A 15,000-nucleotide genomic window follows, 5' to 3' on the forward strand; every position below is an offset into this window, starting at 1 on the left:
AACAACATGGGGATTAGTTTTCCTCCTGAATACGATACTGAAGGAGAGAATTCTTTCACTATCTTGTAGTTTTGGAGCCTATTCTTAATAACAGTAATAAATTTATAATTAAAGGAACTGTAGTAACTGTGCATCCTTAGTATCGTATTACGCTGTTAAGGAACCCTAAAGGAATTTTCATTAATCAATTGTTTTAAGTAATGATCCGTGTAAGGTGGATAGCAATTTCCTTTGTTATGCGGCAACGGGGCTTTCCCCACATAGGAATGTTATCATTTTTACACAGAGAATGCATAAACCTACAGGAAGGCAGTTAACGCAATAAAATTCATTTACAGCCCACTTTGAAAGGGTGCTTTTTTGTGTTAAAAGATTTTGACTAATCACAAGAGTTGAAAACAAAAGCCAAGAAACGTTTACAATTTTACATGTTCCCCACATACGATTTCTGTGGAATTCATTTAAACTGAGACCAGATGAAAGATGGAAGATGGTTGGAAAGTAAGGATGAATATAATACTGCTTTATGAAGTTTTGTTAACCGTTTGCTGTTTAAGCCAATCAGAAGTAAGTACAGACAATAGAAAAGTTATCACCTTTTTGCATACCAATTGAATTCCAACATGTTCGTTGCCGTTGTTGCTATCGTTCTTATCTGGACCGTTTCTTAAGTACTCAGCCGGCGTTTGGCATCCCCTCTTGCATCAGCAGCAATTATGTCAAATGGAACACCCTTCATCCAAATCCTTCTCTTTATGCACAAGGGGAAAATTGTGCAATATTTCCATTGTCACAATAATGACGAGAGTATTCTCCACGGCTGTGAGCAGTCCTAAGTGCAGACATGGAGTTCGTCGTTCTAGTGAACCAGATCGTTTATTCCGATGCCTCCAGTTCAGGCCTGATTTAGAGAGTTCCTAGAGTTCCACTTTTCGCGAGCTGCTTGCTGTTTCTTTATCTTTACAGTCGGTCCCAGATTCCCTTCCTGTGGATGTTGTCTGGTATACAGATAATAATCAAAATGCTGCTCGTATTGTGGAGATTGGTTTTTAATTGTTGACTCGCACCTGACAAACTGAACGTTTCAAAGAGAAATATTCTTATTTTAATTTTATTTCCAAACCTCTTGTCTAATGAAAAATAACGTCTGTATGTAAACGAAATCGGTGTCCAAAAACCTGGAAATTTAAGGTTATAACACAAGCTCAGGCAACGAAGGCTAGGATTCCGCCCGTCGTGAGAGAGCCGGATGAGAAAATTCCACCCGCTCCCGGGACCAATCAGATTCCAGGATTTGTTGCATTCCGCCCACTCACGCACTGAGAAAAAAATCAAATAAGAATTAATGTATGGTCCGTTCACCGAGACAAAAAAGAGTTAGTGGAGGTTCAACCGTATCTAACATTTTCTTGTAATAATGCTAAGAGTGAGTCAATAAAGATTATAAAGATAAAGATCCTTATATCGCGTGTAATCAACTTTCGGTAAATTCCCGTTCAAATTCTGTATTTAATTGCGATTTGCGCTTTATGTTTTTCTTTTCGAAACAAATAGTGTTGAAGTTTATGAATGGCCAAAAAAGCATCCTTTTACGAATACCCCGATATTAAAGAAAAAGTTAAAGTTAAAAGAGCCTCATGATTTTTGCTTCACAGAACTTTCCGGCCAATCCTTTAATTCCTTTTGGGCAAGCACAGAGGAACGAAGATTCATTTCTGAAACACTCGCAAGACGATTTGCATGGATTAAACGACGCTGAAATGGAAGTACATGAATTAAGAATTCCCTGCCAAGTCTTATTTTACGTCTTTAGTTCTTTAATTTCCCTCGGTCGTGAATATTCAAGCGTTTAATTTAGGTCGAGAGAAATGCCGGTTAGGTTAAATTAAATATTTTAGTCGCTTGCGAGAGCTTGGCATCATCCGAGTTTGCAAGCGGGTCAAAGGGGTGCAGTTCGATTGTAAATCTCTGCAAGGCTTGCTCGCCATCAAAGTTATCGTAATTCATCCCATATATCGACTTTTTTCGCGACAGAAAAAACGTCAATTTCTGTATTTATTGGTGAAAAATACTGTACACAACTAGAGGGCGCGGAAATATCGTATTGGACGATTTTACCTCATATGATGGTGAGCTGACCGATTTCTGAACAAGCAGGCAATTTTCAAGATGGCGGAAGTCTATTTGCATTTTTGGTCATCTTTAAGACGATATGTCTCTTTTGTTTGACAAGATCGGCAAATAATGTCTTTAGAAATTCCAACTGGAGATAGAGGCCAAATATCCTAAATAACTTCATTCTTTGACCGGAGTTCCCCTTTCAGGTGTCACATGGTTTTGTACCACAGTGGTCCCTGTTAGCTTAGTTGCAGTGGGTGGTATCACTGGCTGATGAAACTACTTGCATAACGGAAATGCCTACAGTCGCCAAGGCTTATTGTATTTTTATTAATACCTTTATTGATTATATGTGGATGATTTTTGTACAAAATCACAAGTGCTACATTAATATTTTTTGCTACTAGCTTCTCCTACCTTCTTCTTCAATTGGTCCGCATCTGTACCACGATTGAGCTGATTAAAAAGTTATTGCTATGAATATGTACTTTTTTTTCTAAATCAGGATTTTCTGACTAACTCGGATGGACGAGTGATCCGCTAATCACAATTAGAAAAATAAGGAAAAAGACGGACCCTTTTTTTTATTTAAAAAGTAAGAAACAACAACAACTAAAACAAAAAGCAAACAAACAACCCAAAGAGCGAAAATAGACAAGTTGAACAAGGAAACGTCAATCTTAACTTTGCGATCGTTCCTCCTTTTTCACTTTACCAAAAGAAGGCTTTACAAACGTAGTGCTGATTAATAATGGTAACTGAACTGAGTGGAGTGCAGTTTAGTCTGAAAGCATTCGTGAAATGATAACATCGATTTGAAACCGCTCAAATTCAGGACTTTAGTCAGTACCTAAATGTTTTGATCCAAAATGATGGTTAAAAAAATTTTGGAGACAAAATGGACACTGAGAGTTGGAAACTACCCGAAATGTGGGTCTTCCGCCTGAAGGAGCTTATTGCCACCATTCACAAAACGGTAAACAATTAAATTCTCCATTTTTTTAAGTCAAATTTTTGGGAACAAAACTTGCAAAATTCTTCTCAGAATGGCTTTCTTTTTCTCGTTCGTTTTCCTGCAATTTGATTGGTTACTTTAAATAAGCCTTGAAATCTGATTATAGCTGTTTTGTTCTATTGTTCTTTCCTTATTGGCTGGGGAAAAGGTTCAATTTAGAGCAAAAAATAGTGCAATTCGTGAATATATTCCACTGCTGAGAGCCAATCAGATTGCAAGGATCATCAGCGATTTCTAAATGAATATAAAACCGAACAAAATGTGCGCCCTTTGTATAATGGTATGTCACGAGATAATATTTGTACGGTGCATTTTCTCTGTGAATATATATAAGCTCGCAAATCCTCTTTGAGAACAGTGCTTCAAGCCTGATCAAAAGAGAACAGGGAACACTGTTAACGACGAGTATTTCGTAAGACCAAAGTCAATTTTGTTTTACTAATGCGATTACGAAAGCAGTTCTTTCGCCTCAAGATCCCGAGTGCATGTCGATCCAGCAGACATTACCTTCCGCACTGTATCAAACCGATCGACTAAAACTGTTCTTCTTTCCAGTAGTTCAGAAGAGTGGCTAAAATTATGAGAATTGAGGTGAAACCAGGCCAAGCATTGCATAATCAAATTCAAAATAAGTAAGAAAAATAACTAATGATACTATGAGCACTTTGTGGCATCAGAAGTTCAGCTCATCTGAGGCGACTTGAGTTATTGAGAATAATCAGTGATATAGTATAATCAGTGATATAGTTGCAATGTGAAAAAAGAGTTATTAAATGAATCAAGCTATATAATGCTCTAGAAAAAACCAAGATCAATAGACTAAGGAAAACTGGCTGCAACACTGAGAAAATCATATCGTATCGACCCGCTTGTCTACAAAGTATTCATTTTCCGATCGTGATTTGCTGTATTATTCAGCGTTATTACTTTTATGCGTTAGCATACAAGCGAACATTATTTTTTCCCTTTTTTGTTTTCTGTTTTGGCGCAATAGCCACTTCACCATTATAGGTAAGGCCAGAGTACTCGCCATCATGATGTTCTGGCTTCTTTGAAGAGAGAGACATATAAGATGCAGGCTCAGCCACAGTTACTTCAGCACTGTTCATGCCTCTCCCTTGCGAGCCAGCATAACGCACTGCTGTTGACTCAGACTTTTGTTCCTCTACATTGTCATATACAGGACTTTTTCCAATCCTCGGCAATGGATCACTTCTCTGTGACTCTGTAGGAATTTCTGGAAGAGGACGAGAAGACATCTCGAGAACAATATCGTACTCATGATCATTTTCACCGCCATCGTTAGCGTAGCCCAAACCCAAGTCTCTGTGAGTAAGGCTAGTTGACGACCCTTCTGGTACATCGTTAACTGGATCCGCCTGGAACGCGTAATTGTTGTAGATCTTCGTTGTGGCACTAGGACGTGATGTTAGTTGCGTGTTTAGCCGTCGGATTTCAAAGACCAAGCAAACAACTACAGCCACAAGAACCACAACAATAGATGCGGATATTGCGATAATGATGGCTGCCTTTCTCTTGACAGACGTGGAGTTTCCTGGGAAAAGTAAACGTTACTTTTGTTTAGTCTACTGTATTCGTAAAATTGAGTTTACATAGTTTTTTATCCTTTTTACAGGACACAGCATATTTTAACATATATGAAAACCTAAACGTTTTTCAGAGCACCGAGAAAAGTACTGTCGTCAACGTAACCAGCAAAGAAGCATGCATGTACCAAGAGCAGAAAAGGCGCCAGGGAGCGTGAGGTCAAAATCACTATCAGCTTTGCCAAAGGGCAAATCGTGTGCATTAATAATTCGTACTGATTACGATGATGATAATAGTAATATTAATAATAAGGATAAGGCAATTTAGTTGCAACTACGTTAATTTCAGCATATGTCAGCGCTCACATCAAACATCAAACCAGACATATTATTTAGTATATACTAAAACAGAGGAAAGCGTTCAAGTCACGCTCTGATTGGCTACTCAAACTCCGAATATGCTTTGCTACTCACCTCCGAGCAACTCGCGCCCAAAATATTGCAGGAATAATTAAGTTAAAATCATCTTTTTGTGCTATATTATCATTGTTTTAGTATATATAGAGGATATAAGATGGCCGCGCGGAGATACGAAATTTCTCTTCGAGTGTTAATATTACGAGAATATTATCTCCAAGCGGTCATGTAATATTCTGTTTATTATATAAACACCAATGAAATACTACATCATTTCACGAAAGGCATCGAAAGGCGCGATTTTCATATGTAACCGTAGCAACAGCGATCTTTTCACGTGTGAAAATAACATGTTATCTTCACGTGTGAAGATATCGTGTTTTCGCGCAAAAGCTCACTTGGTATTTCATTGGTGTTTATACAAAAAACTTAAATAATTCACAGCGAGGTAAATATCCACCTCTAGCCACCGACACTGTAGTCTCCTTCGCAGCATCGTGTGACACCACGCCCCAATAACGGCTGCGGAGGAGACTACCGACACTGAGATGAATAGTTGTTATATATACCAACAATTCACAAATACAAATGTAGGAGTCACAATCTATTAAGTCTTTGCGAACATCAAATTGTGCAAACCTGCTTAATAAAACCTTTTTGCACAGGCGCGAAAGTTCTTATATATCCTTTGTAACTTATCCAGACCTCAAGGAACATCGTGCTATACGTGTGACCAAAATTAAGCGATCCATTTCGTAGATTTCAGGTACGTTAAAAACCAAATTGAACGGTTTTTTGAAAGAATCCAAGGCAGCAGCATTCTTAAGCGTGGCATTCCATACTTAAGAAGAATGAATTGTACTTAGAGCTTTTCTCTGCACGTATCCAATAGCGTTAACCGGATGATTGGGAAGAGGTGTCCAAACAGGCGCAGCATATTCAAGGGCAGGCTGTAAAAGGTGGAAATAATTTGCACTGTGTCAAAGCGAATCTCTCGTACTTGAGCGTAATGTTACCGGGCCCTTTCTAATATCTTTTGTGTATTGACTGGCCTTGTCGGTCTGTTTTCACGTGAAATAGAACTGGTAAAGAATGTGTACATGGGCCACGATATTCACTTGCGTTCTTTACATACCACCTCCAGTGGAGAAGCCATAACCGTGACGCCAGCATATGGAAACATTAATAGACAATTCACAAGACAAATCTTAGTATGCTATTTGTTGGGCGGTATATTCGAGAAATGTAAAAATAACAGCTATCTCACCTCCAATTTCTGAGAGGTTTCCGTCTTTAATTGTTAAAGTTCCATTTTGGTAACATGAGGTCTTGTTTGTGCATGGGCGGCTCAGGCATGGATTGACAGCTGAAAACCATGAGAAATCAAACAAAATCAATTGGCCGCCTTATAGGGAGAGCTTTACTGAGAGAAGCTGATCATCTGATACCATCTATCAACCCATTTTCAAATCGTCTTTCGGAGACGTTCAACTTTGGGATAACAGGCGTTACATTCGTTTGTTGTCGCTTCGTGATTTATGAGTTTAGTGAATGTTTGTAAGGAGCGGTGTCGCAGCTCCCGAAATCCGGATACCGTAAGGAAATGAAGCGACTCCTATCGCTTTGTTTAATAACACGTCACAGCGCCCTTTCGATTCGCAAATATGTCAACAGAAAACTACCAAACCTTACCAAAGCTTGGAAGAATGTTTGTACCACTCGTACAGAGTGCGGGTCGTCTTTTGTCGGGTATGGATAATGTTGCATAAGCCCGTTTCCAACATAGAAGCCAGATACACTCATTACCTTTCTCCTTGTAACGGATTGAAAAGTGGCCAAAACTGACTATTCGTTAGCGGGCTCGAATTTCCCTTCCGAAAGAAGACCCGCTTCTCGCTATATCATATTTCGCGCAAGTAGATTTCTCTTGCTTCCACTCGACGAGTTAAGCGAAACACGAAAGTTGGTTTATTATGCCAAAAAACTATCAGTAATTCTAAACTATTTCGAAAACTGGATCATGTCAGTGTCATCATATATTCCCTGTGGATGATCAAAATTGGTCAGTTTCACAATCCAGTAATTAGTAACGTGCTATTAAGCTGATGAGTACTCTAAAGCCGAGCCAGTCTTTGATGATACAGAAAGCTTGATCAAGGCGTGATATCAAACAAACAAGTTAAAGTGAAAAGAGCCTCACCGTTCACGATTTTTTCTTCACAGAGTTTTCCAGTTAATCCTTTTGGGCAGGCACAGAGGAATGAAGATTCATTTCTGAAACACTGTCCACCATTTTGACAAGAAGATTGGCATGGATTAAACAACGCTGAAATGGAAGTACATGAATTAAGAATTTAAAGGATCTGATTGAAAACCTTTTTCTTATACCGCCATTGATCATTATTTTAGCATTGTAATGCCATAATGCTGAGCCAAAAATTACACGTTGCATCCTTCACTTTCCTTCAGAGAGATAGTTAACCAGACGGGTGTGAAGTTTAACGTTGTGAGTTATTTCTCCTGGTTTGAGCGCGTCTACAGAGAGAACTCCCTTTCCTCACATCACACAGGGAAAAATGATTAATTTAACCGAGCCGGCATTTGTCTCGACCTAAATTTAACTCTTGCATATTCACGACCGAAGGAAATTAAAGAACTAGAGACGCAGAATGAGAGTTGGCCGGGAATTCTTGGGAATTTCCCAAAGTTGTAAGGCAGTCCCTCCGTAGGCGTGAGCTCATCTGAAAATGCCGACATGGAGATTTAAGCAAAACTTCATTTTGAATTTCCTGTGAACCTACATTAACGTTTCGGGAAACGCAATTTACATAGCCCCAAGGTCTGAACCAGGTAGTCCTTCCTTGTCTCTTAATGTCATTTTGTTCTAGACACCGGAGCTTGATTTAGTAGAGGGGCCAAGGAGTCGACAGGGATGCTTTTTGTCCCAAATTATTTAAGGTTTCTGTAAGTCTCAAAGGTCGTTTTCCAAAGCCTTAGATTTTGGCCACATCGCTGTATTCCGAGAATGGTGTAGGCAGCATTTCAAAGGATCAAATGTTCATTTTAGGTAAAGGGGGGTGGGGGGAAATTTCTTTGGCCTCAGCTTTCTGCCTTCCTTTATTTATTTTCTGGATACGTCCCTGGACACATCAATAAAAATTGCGTTTTGCAACTCACGTATTTCGCACTGGAGACCTGAAAAACCGTCAGTGCAGTTGCAGACAGCACCAGCAAGAGTGTTTATGCATTTTCCATTGCTTTTGCACTTCACGTTAGAGCAATTTTGAGAAGTACCTGATAGGTCAAGAAAAACGTCAATTATCAGTTTAGAGTAGTCTGTTAAATTGCGAGTGAAATGTAATTTTAAAATTGCTTCAGAGTGTGTATCATCTACCAGGGGAAAAATCCCTAAGACATTTCTAAAAAAGTGGATGGTACAGTAATAAACAAATGCCCAGCGACCGATTTTGGGCATTAAAGAAAACTTAACGTGAAAACTGGCTTAACTTTGTGGTCAAATATAAAGAAGCAAAGCCGCACTTACCAATTTAAAGAAAAATAAGGGTTTTCTAAAATTGTTTGGCATGGCAAATGAAAATTCCTTTGTATGAAGATAACGTATTCCTGTGATCATGAATCGACTTCAACGAAATTCAACGCACCGAAGCTGAATGTTCTCAAACTATAGATGCTTTTTCATTGGTAGATATAGCCTTTTTGATAGTTCGTCTTCCCTTTTGTCTGAATACGGTACAAAAACATTACTCGTACTATGAGAGAAGAAAAAAGGCTGAAAATAAACAACAATAGTTAACCTTGCTGGTATGGTAATTTGCATAATACTGTTGCCCAATAGGGGTTTGCAAGATAAGCAGCGACGGATTTTGGACATTCCTGGAAAGTGGATTCATTTCCTAAACATCTCACGTTTCTAAACCAAACTGCGGATTTGCCGAAACCAAACTGGTCACTTCTTCCGGAAGAAATTGCCCTTGGATATCCAAGCTGACGGCAAACAACATGAGCATCTATCATACTCCAAGGGTAGCCATCAATTGTGCCCCAGATTCCAGCGTAGAACACCTCCACTCGTCCAGCATTACTGATTGGTGATCCGGCCAGTCTTACACTGAAGTCTTTGAAAACAGAAATGAGTAAACAATTATAGGAAAAGAGTACAGTAAGCCTACCGACTCGTTTTCCTATTAAATTCATAAAATAATAGCACTACAGCTCTGCTTGCATACAGCAGTATTTACATTTTGATATAGAAACTCATTTGCAGCCGCATAGCTGGTGCTTCCCGCCACCTTTCACAACTTTGACACAAAAAAGGAAGCTACCTGCCCTAACTTTGGACGACCTCAAACGCATTTATATCAAGCACTAATGTTTCCAACAAACAAACAAAAGTCACTCCCCTGGCTAAATTAACTATCCAGATTATATTATTAACTGTTTATCGGTACAGTCCATGAGCCAACCCACTAAAAATGCCCTTTTGGTACCATGAAAGGGGGCAAATTCTATCCTGCATTATAGACTCTCCGATGTCTCTAGTTTACAGAAAAATGTAATAGCCCTCGCAACTTGCCAGATTTAGCCTTTTTCTCAGCCTTTTGTTGACAACCTGACAGTCGAATATATTATATTCATCTTTTTACAGAGCATCCTCTCAATTAAGTACTCAACTTACATTCACAAACAATTCAATTCATCAAAGTGTCACTTAGAGATACTTCATTACCATCCATTATTAGTGTTATCGAATCATAAATGCCTTCGGGTCCATATTTGGTGCTGAGAAGAGAAGTGAATCAAGAGCATTTGTGTAAGTGTAAGCGCCACGGTTTGCAGCGTTTGTTGAGTTCTCCTCGTAATTTTTACATTTTGATGTTTCATAAACTTTTAAGTCGCTTTTTATCTATAGTATATATTTCCTAATAGCTTTAGCAAAAGGTCATAGCTAGTTTTGGAGTCTCTATCTTAGTATTAAGCTTTATGTTCGCGTGAAGTTCTCCCATGCTTTCTCGAGGAGTGCTGTTGAACTTGGGCCGACAATGCCGTAATAACCTGTTGTCAAATTACGTACCAACACAAGTATTTCATCGAATTAAGGAACTGGGCTTTCTAAAGAATACACGAGGCAACAGGGTTAGTCATTCTGTCGGACAACGCTCGACAAATCGATTCCCTGGCATCGAACTGTTGGCATTATGCAAATTTTAGATCTTCAAGATCTTACAGTGGAATCAACAATTCTATTCTCTTTCGCTTCGCTCAGCCGAATAGAAAACATTTCTATTATATGTATAGAAGAGAAAGTAACAAACAAATAGTGGGGGAAGCCGCCAGCAATGGTCGAGTTTATTTGCAAAAAACTAAGCCGGGGACACGCTGGATACAGGGTACAAGCCAAGGAATATAAGAAAAAAGTCATACGCTAGTTAAAACGACAATACAAAATAATAAGGAAAAAACAGCCTCGAGTAAACTGGTCGGCGTCAAGCGGTGTGACATTCACGAGGAGTGGTATATAAAGGGCCTAATTACCTCAATGGGAATTAATACCAAGCAACCTAACTAGACACCTAAAAGAAATACATTACGCTTCATTAGGAATGTGATTACAATCAACTGCGCAAAGCCTGGTCCTATACATGCTAAAACTATACCTAGAATTATGGTCATTAATGCTCGATCGATTGTTAACACCGACACTGCTCCTGCTTTACAAGCTGAGCTTCATAGCATAAACATCGATATTTGCCTCATCACGGAGACATGGCTGAACAGCAAAGTTCTTCTAGTCTAGTATGTCCTGACGGATATGTTTTAGTAAGAAAGGATCGTAAAGATGATCGAATGGGAGCTGAGGTTGCTATCCTATGGAGAAACAATTGGAAAATCCATCGTATCAACTTCAACATCAACGACCTTAAATGTCTCTGGTGCTTAATCAAAACAACAATTCTTAATTCCATGTTGGAGTAGTTTATCGTCCACCTGATCCAGTGTACCATGATGAGATTCTACTAAATCCTCTATCTTAAAGCTGTGAAAAAATCCTTTTATCCACGCCTGACACCGATATAATCATCGCTGGTGATATTAATCAATTAAATATTCGAGATCCATTAGGTCAACATAACCTAGTACAGATGGTTAAAAGCCAACAAGAATTGATAGAATACTGGATCCCTTCCTTACAAATAAGATGCATCTGCGAAAGCCCGCTCCAACATTATTTAAAGGTCTTCTTCGATCTGACAACCTGGCCGTCTTAATGACTCCTCAAGTCAATGCCAAACTTATAGGGAAGATTGTCTATGCAAGAAACGCAAGGGAACAAAGGAAAATACAATTGGTTTGCAAGCTTGCGGAGTGTGATTGGTTACAAATCCTAGCGCATAATGACGTAAATGACATGACTGACGAGCTCAGTGACGCTTTAACTCAGATGTATAACGAATGTTTCCCGCTCATCAAAGTGAAAATATCATCTCGTGATCCTCCTTTTATGTCGCCGTTAATTAAACACCTGTGAAACTTAAGGAACTAGACGCTCCATGAGCATACACTGGGTTGCCTGTGGTAAGTGCTACTCAAAAACAGAAGGGACTGAGCTGGGTGGTATTGAACTGTACCGTTCCAGTAATTTTTTTCAAGTTGGGGGTCATTAAGACCATTTAAGGGGTCACTCAGAAGTCGTGCCAGCAGAGGCCCATTGGCTCACACGTTGATACGACGGAACAGATCTTTTCTCTAAGGCTATAGAAAAAATTGGCACGCATTGCGTACCTGTGGTAGTGCAGTAACACAGTGCTTTATTCCATATTGTCAACTGAGCTGCGTTTTGTCTTCCAGGAGATTCAAGTTGTCTTTGCGTAATATGTAGCTCTAATAGTACACGATATTGTTTTGGTATTGTATATCATTGTAGTGTCATGGTAGAAGTCTTAGGTAAATAGCCCCTGAGAAGACATGTGGTTTTTAGCAGAGTACTAAACCCAGAAAGATTGAAGAAAATAAAAGGGAATCGAGAAACATTGGCTTCTAGGCTGACATGTTGATCATTTTCAAGTTCCCTCAAAACTTCTTTTTACTACAAGTTTAAACGTGCACTCTTAGCCTCTGACAGCTTTGTAATACAAAAGTTCACTGAAGTTAATCCCTGTCCGTCGGCGTTAGTATTTGGATGGGTGCCCTAAAAATATTCCGCTGTGTAACAGAAGCCTAGGGCCGAAAATTATATTTTAACGCTCAAAAATGAGAACTAAGCAAGGTACAGATTTTGTTAGCTTGCTTTATGCAAAACAAATTAATACTGATGCAAAAGTAAGTAAATATTATAATATCATGGGTGACAAATTACTCCTTAATTTTGGCGCGAAATTTCAGCGTTAATTTATAATTTCACATGTGAAATTACAAAATTGCCATGGTAACATCTCTTCTCAATCAGAGCCAAGATGGCGTCGAGATTTAAGACAGTGACCAAAAGTGAAGAAGTTACGAAATTAAAAGAAGCGGCAGAAAATTTAAATAAGCGAAAGAGCACAATTAACTGGGTGAGGGTTTTGGAGAAGTGGTGTGACGAAAATAGCCTTGAGAAAAACCTGGAGATGATTCCTCCCGAGCAGTTGGATAAAGTACTCGAGCGATTTACGGTTGTAAGCGTAATTTGTCACCCACGACATTAAAAGGTAATCAAATACCTAAAGGCTCGGGAAATTATCAGAATTTTGACAAAACGCGCGTGAAATTATTTCCTAATTTTACTTGTCGCCATTTGATTACACTTACTTACACAGTTTTTAGGAAGAGCAGAAGGAAGTTTTCAGGACGGTCGATCGAGAATAAAATATTTTGCCATCAGCAACAAAATTTACGACATGAAAACAACTTTTAATTTGAACCGCGAATATTAAAATTTACCATCAGCGAAAAAACATTTTGGGATATTTTTGCTACGTTCAATTTTGTTATTGTACTTTTGGCTGCACAAGTAAATTGCAAAATCGAATTCAGCGGGCGCCGTGATCAAGTTATCGCGGCGTGTTTACTCGCGAAACAGTGAAGCATCTGTGTCAAATGATGGAAAGACACCGGGTTTTTGTTATTGTTAGTTTTCTTTTCCTTTGAAGTGTTATAAAGTTTGACAAGAAATGTGCGTCAACACAAAGATCACAGTCGCCCAACTCTTGAGTTTGGCCTACCAGAAAAATCCTCCCGCGTCACATTTCAACCCACGTATGCAAATTTGTTAAGCTCAAAAATTACACAACATGATAAATTCACAAAGGCTGGAAATATCACAGAAACCCTTTTCCAGCGAAAAATTTATTGAAACAAACAAAATATTTGCTATTAGAGCCAAAAACCCCTTCTTATCTCAATTGCGCGCGTGCAAACAAGACACACAATCCGTGTCACAAAGCATATGCAATTAACTAAATTTCTGACAGTTCACATCAAGCCCTTTTCGAAAGAACCTTGACCGTAAACAATGAAGCACAAAAGAGACAACAAGCTTTCATTCAAATAATTCTTCACTGTCACATTCCATTTTTTTTAAATCTTTGCAGAGTTGAGTACAAAATAAATGTAAATTGCCAGACAAGTTACATGCGACTTCAGTAAACACTGTGATGCATTCAAGGCGTTCGATTCCTTTAATGATTGTTAAATCCATAAAAAAATTGTCATTTGATTTTAGTGTTGTATATAATACCAAGTTAGCAAAAAATTAGAAATAAAGCTCACTTGATAGCCAACGGCGAAAAATGAAATTGTTGTCGAAGACCATTACTCGTCGCTTTAAAGATTCCAGATATTTATTTTTCACCGCCTGACTTGTTCATCCAATTGACGTTCCATTCTTAGCTCTATGAGGGTATATTTTGTTTAAAGATCCACAAAAACGCCATTCACGTTACAATGACTTTCGACGCCATCGAAGGTTAGCCAGAATTAGTGAATTTCCTATTGATACCGGAAGACTGTGCAGAGTTGCAACGATTTCTTGCAAACATTTGAAAAGCACCAGATAAAAGAAAAAAATTATTAGTCGAAGCCTCCTCAATGTAAAACAGCACACGTTTGCCGTGGTTAGGATGGCTTAGCGTAATTATCGCGCTCCTGGCGCTCGTTTGTTTTCCGCATCTGGGTGCAATAGAATGAAATATGACAGGAACGGGAATGCGAAAGAACGTTTCTGAATACCGGTCAACCAAACCAACGTTTTCTCTTCGACTGCTGGTCGGTGATACCAGCGGCCCCGCCATATTGTTTTGTATTTTTGATCTCATTAGATTATTCGAGCTATATTTAAGTAGTGTTTCGAATGGTCAACGAATCGTAAATTTACCTAACATCGATTTTCACTCGTTGATTCATCGAAGTTGAATTGCGTTTAATATAACTTCGAAAGTTTCAACGATACACTCGATTAGTATCGCGTGCACTCACCAACCTTTAAAATTTTTAAGAGTAAAGGCTGAAATGGGTTGAGCGAAGTCGCCTACGTCGAGAAGTGAAATCGCCTTTGTAAGCGAGTTCACAAAGCGTAGGCGATATGGTGTTACCCTCAATATTATTGAGAGCTAACTGTAAACAGGCTAACCTGAATTTTATTTAGGCCTAATTAGGCTAACCGAATGTTATTTAGGCCTAATTCAGGCTAACCGAATTTTCATCGGTCTGCAGTTTGCAGTCTGCGTTTTTCAGTGTCCCTTTTGTTATGTATCTTAAATTTCTCGGACTGAGCATAATCGACGAATTATGTGACGAGTGTCACGAATGAAGTAATTTGTTTTCCTTTCAACTATGCCACAAATAATTGTGCGGAGAAGTTTGAATATCATTATCGTTGGTTATACGGCGCGACAATGGCTGCCACGC

The 15,000-nt window shown here is 38.8% G+C and overlaps 1 protein-coding gene across 1 annotated transcript in view; it reads right to left on the bottom strand.

Moving 5' to 3' along the window:
- Positions 1-2,679: 2,679 nt before the first annotated feature.
- The window catches only part of LOC138042932 (scavenger receptor cysteine-rich type 1 protein M160-like), a 355,331-nt gene continuing 343,010 nt past the window's right edge, over positions 2,680-15,000 (bottom strand). Inside the window, exons 6-10 of the mRNA XM_068888993.1 lie at positions 8,913-9,233; positions 8,275-8,391; positions 7,298-7,423; positions 6,365-6,463; positions 2,680-4,688 (exon numbers count right to left, since the gene is read on the bottom strand). Coding sequence (XP_068745094.1) covers positions 4,063-4,688; positions 6,365-6,463; positions 7,298-7,423; positions 8,275-8,391; positions 8,913-9,233 — 1,289 coding nt within the window. The 3' untranslated portion in view covers positions 2,680-4,062. The remainder of the gene's footprint in view (positions 4,689-6,364; positions 6,464-7,297; positions 7,424-8,274; positions 8,392-8,912; positions 9,234-15,000) is intronic.

Source organism: Montipora capricornis, chromosome 3 (assembly GCF_036669925.1).
Source record: "Montipora capricornis isolate CH-2021 chromosome 3, ASM3666992v2, whole genome shotgun sequence".
In the NCBI taxonomy this organism is placed as follows: Eukaryota; Metazoa; Cnidaria; class Anthozoa; order Scleractinia; family Acroporidae; genus Montipora; species Montipora capricornis.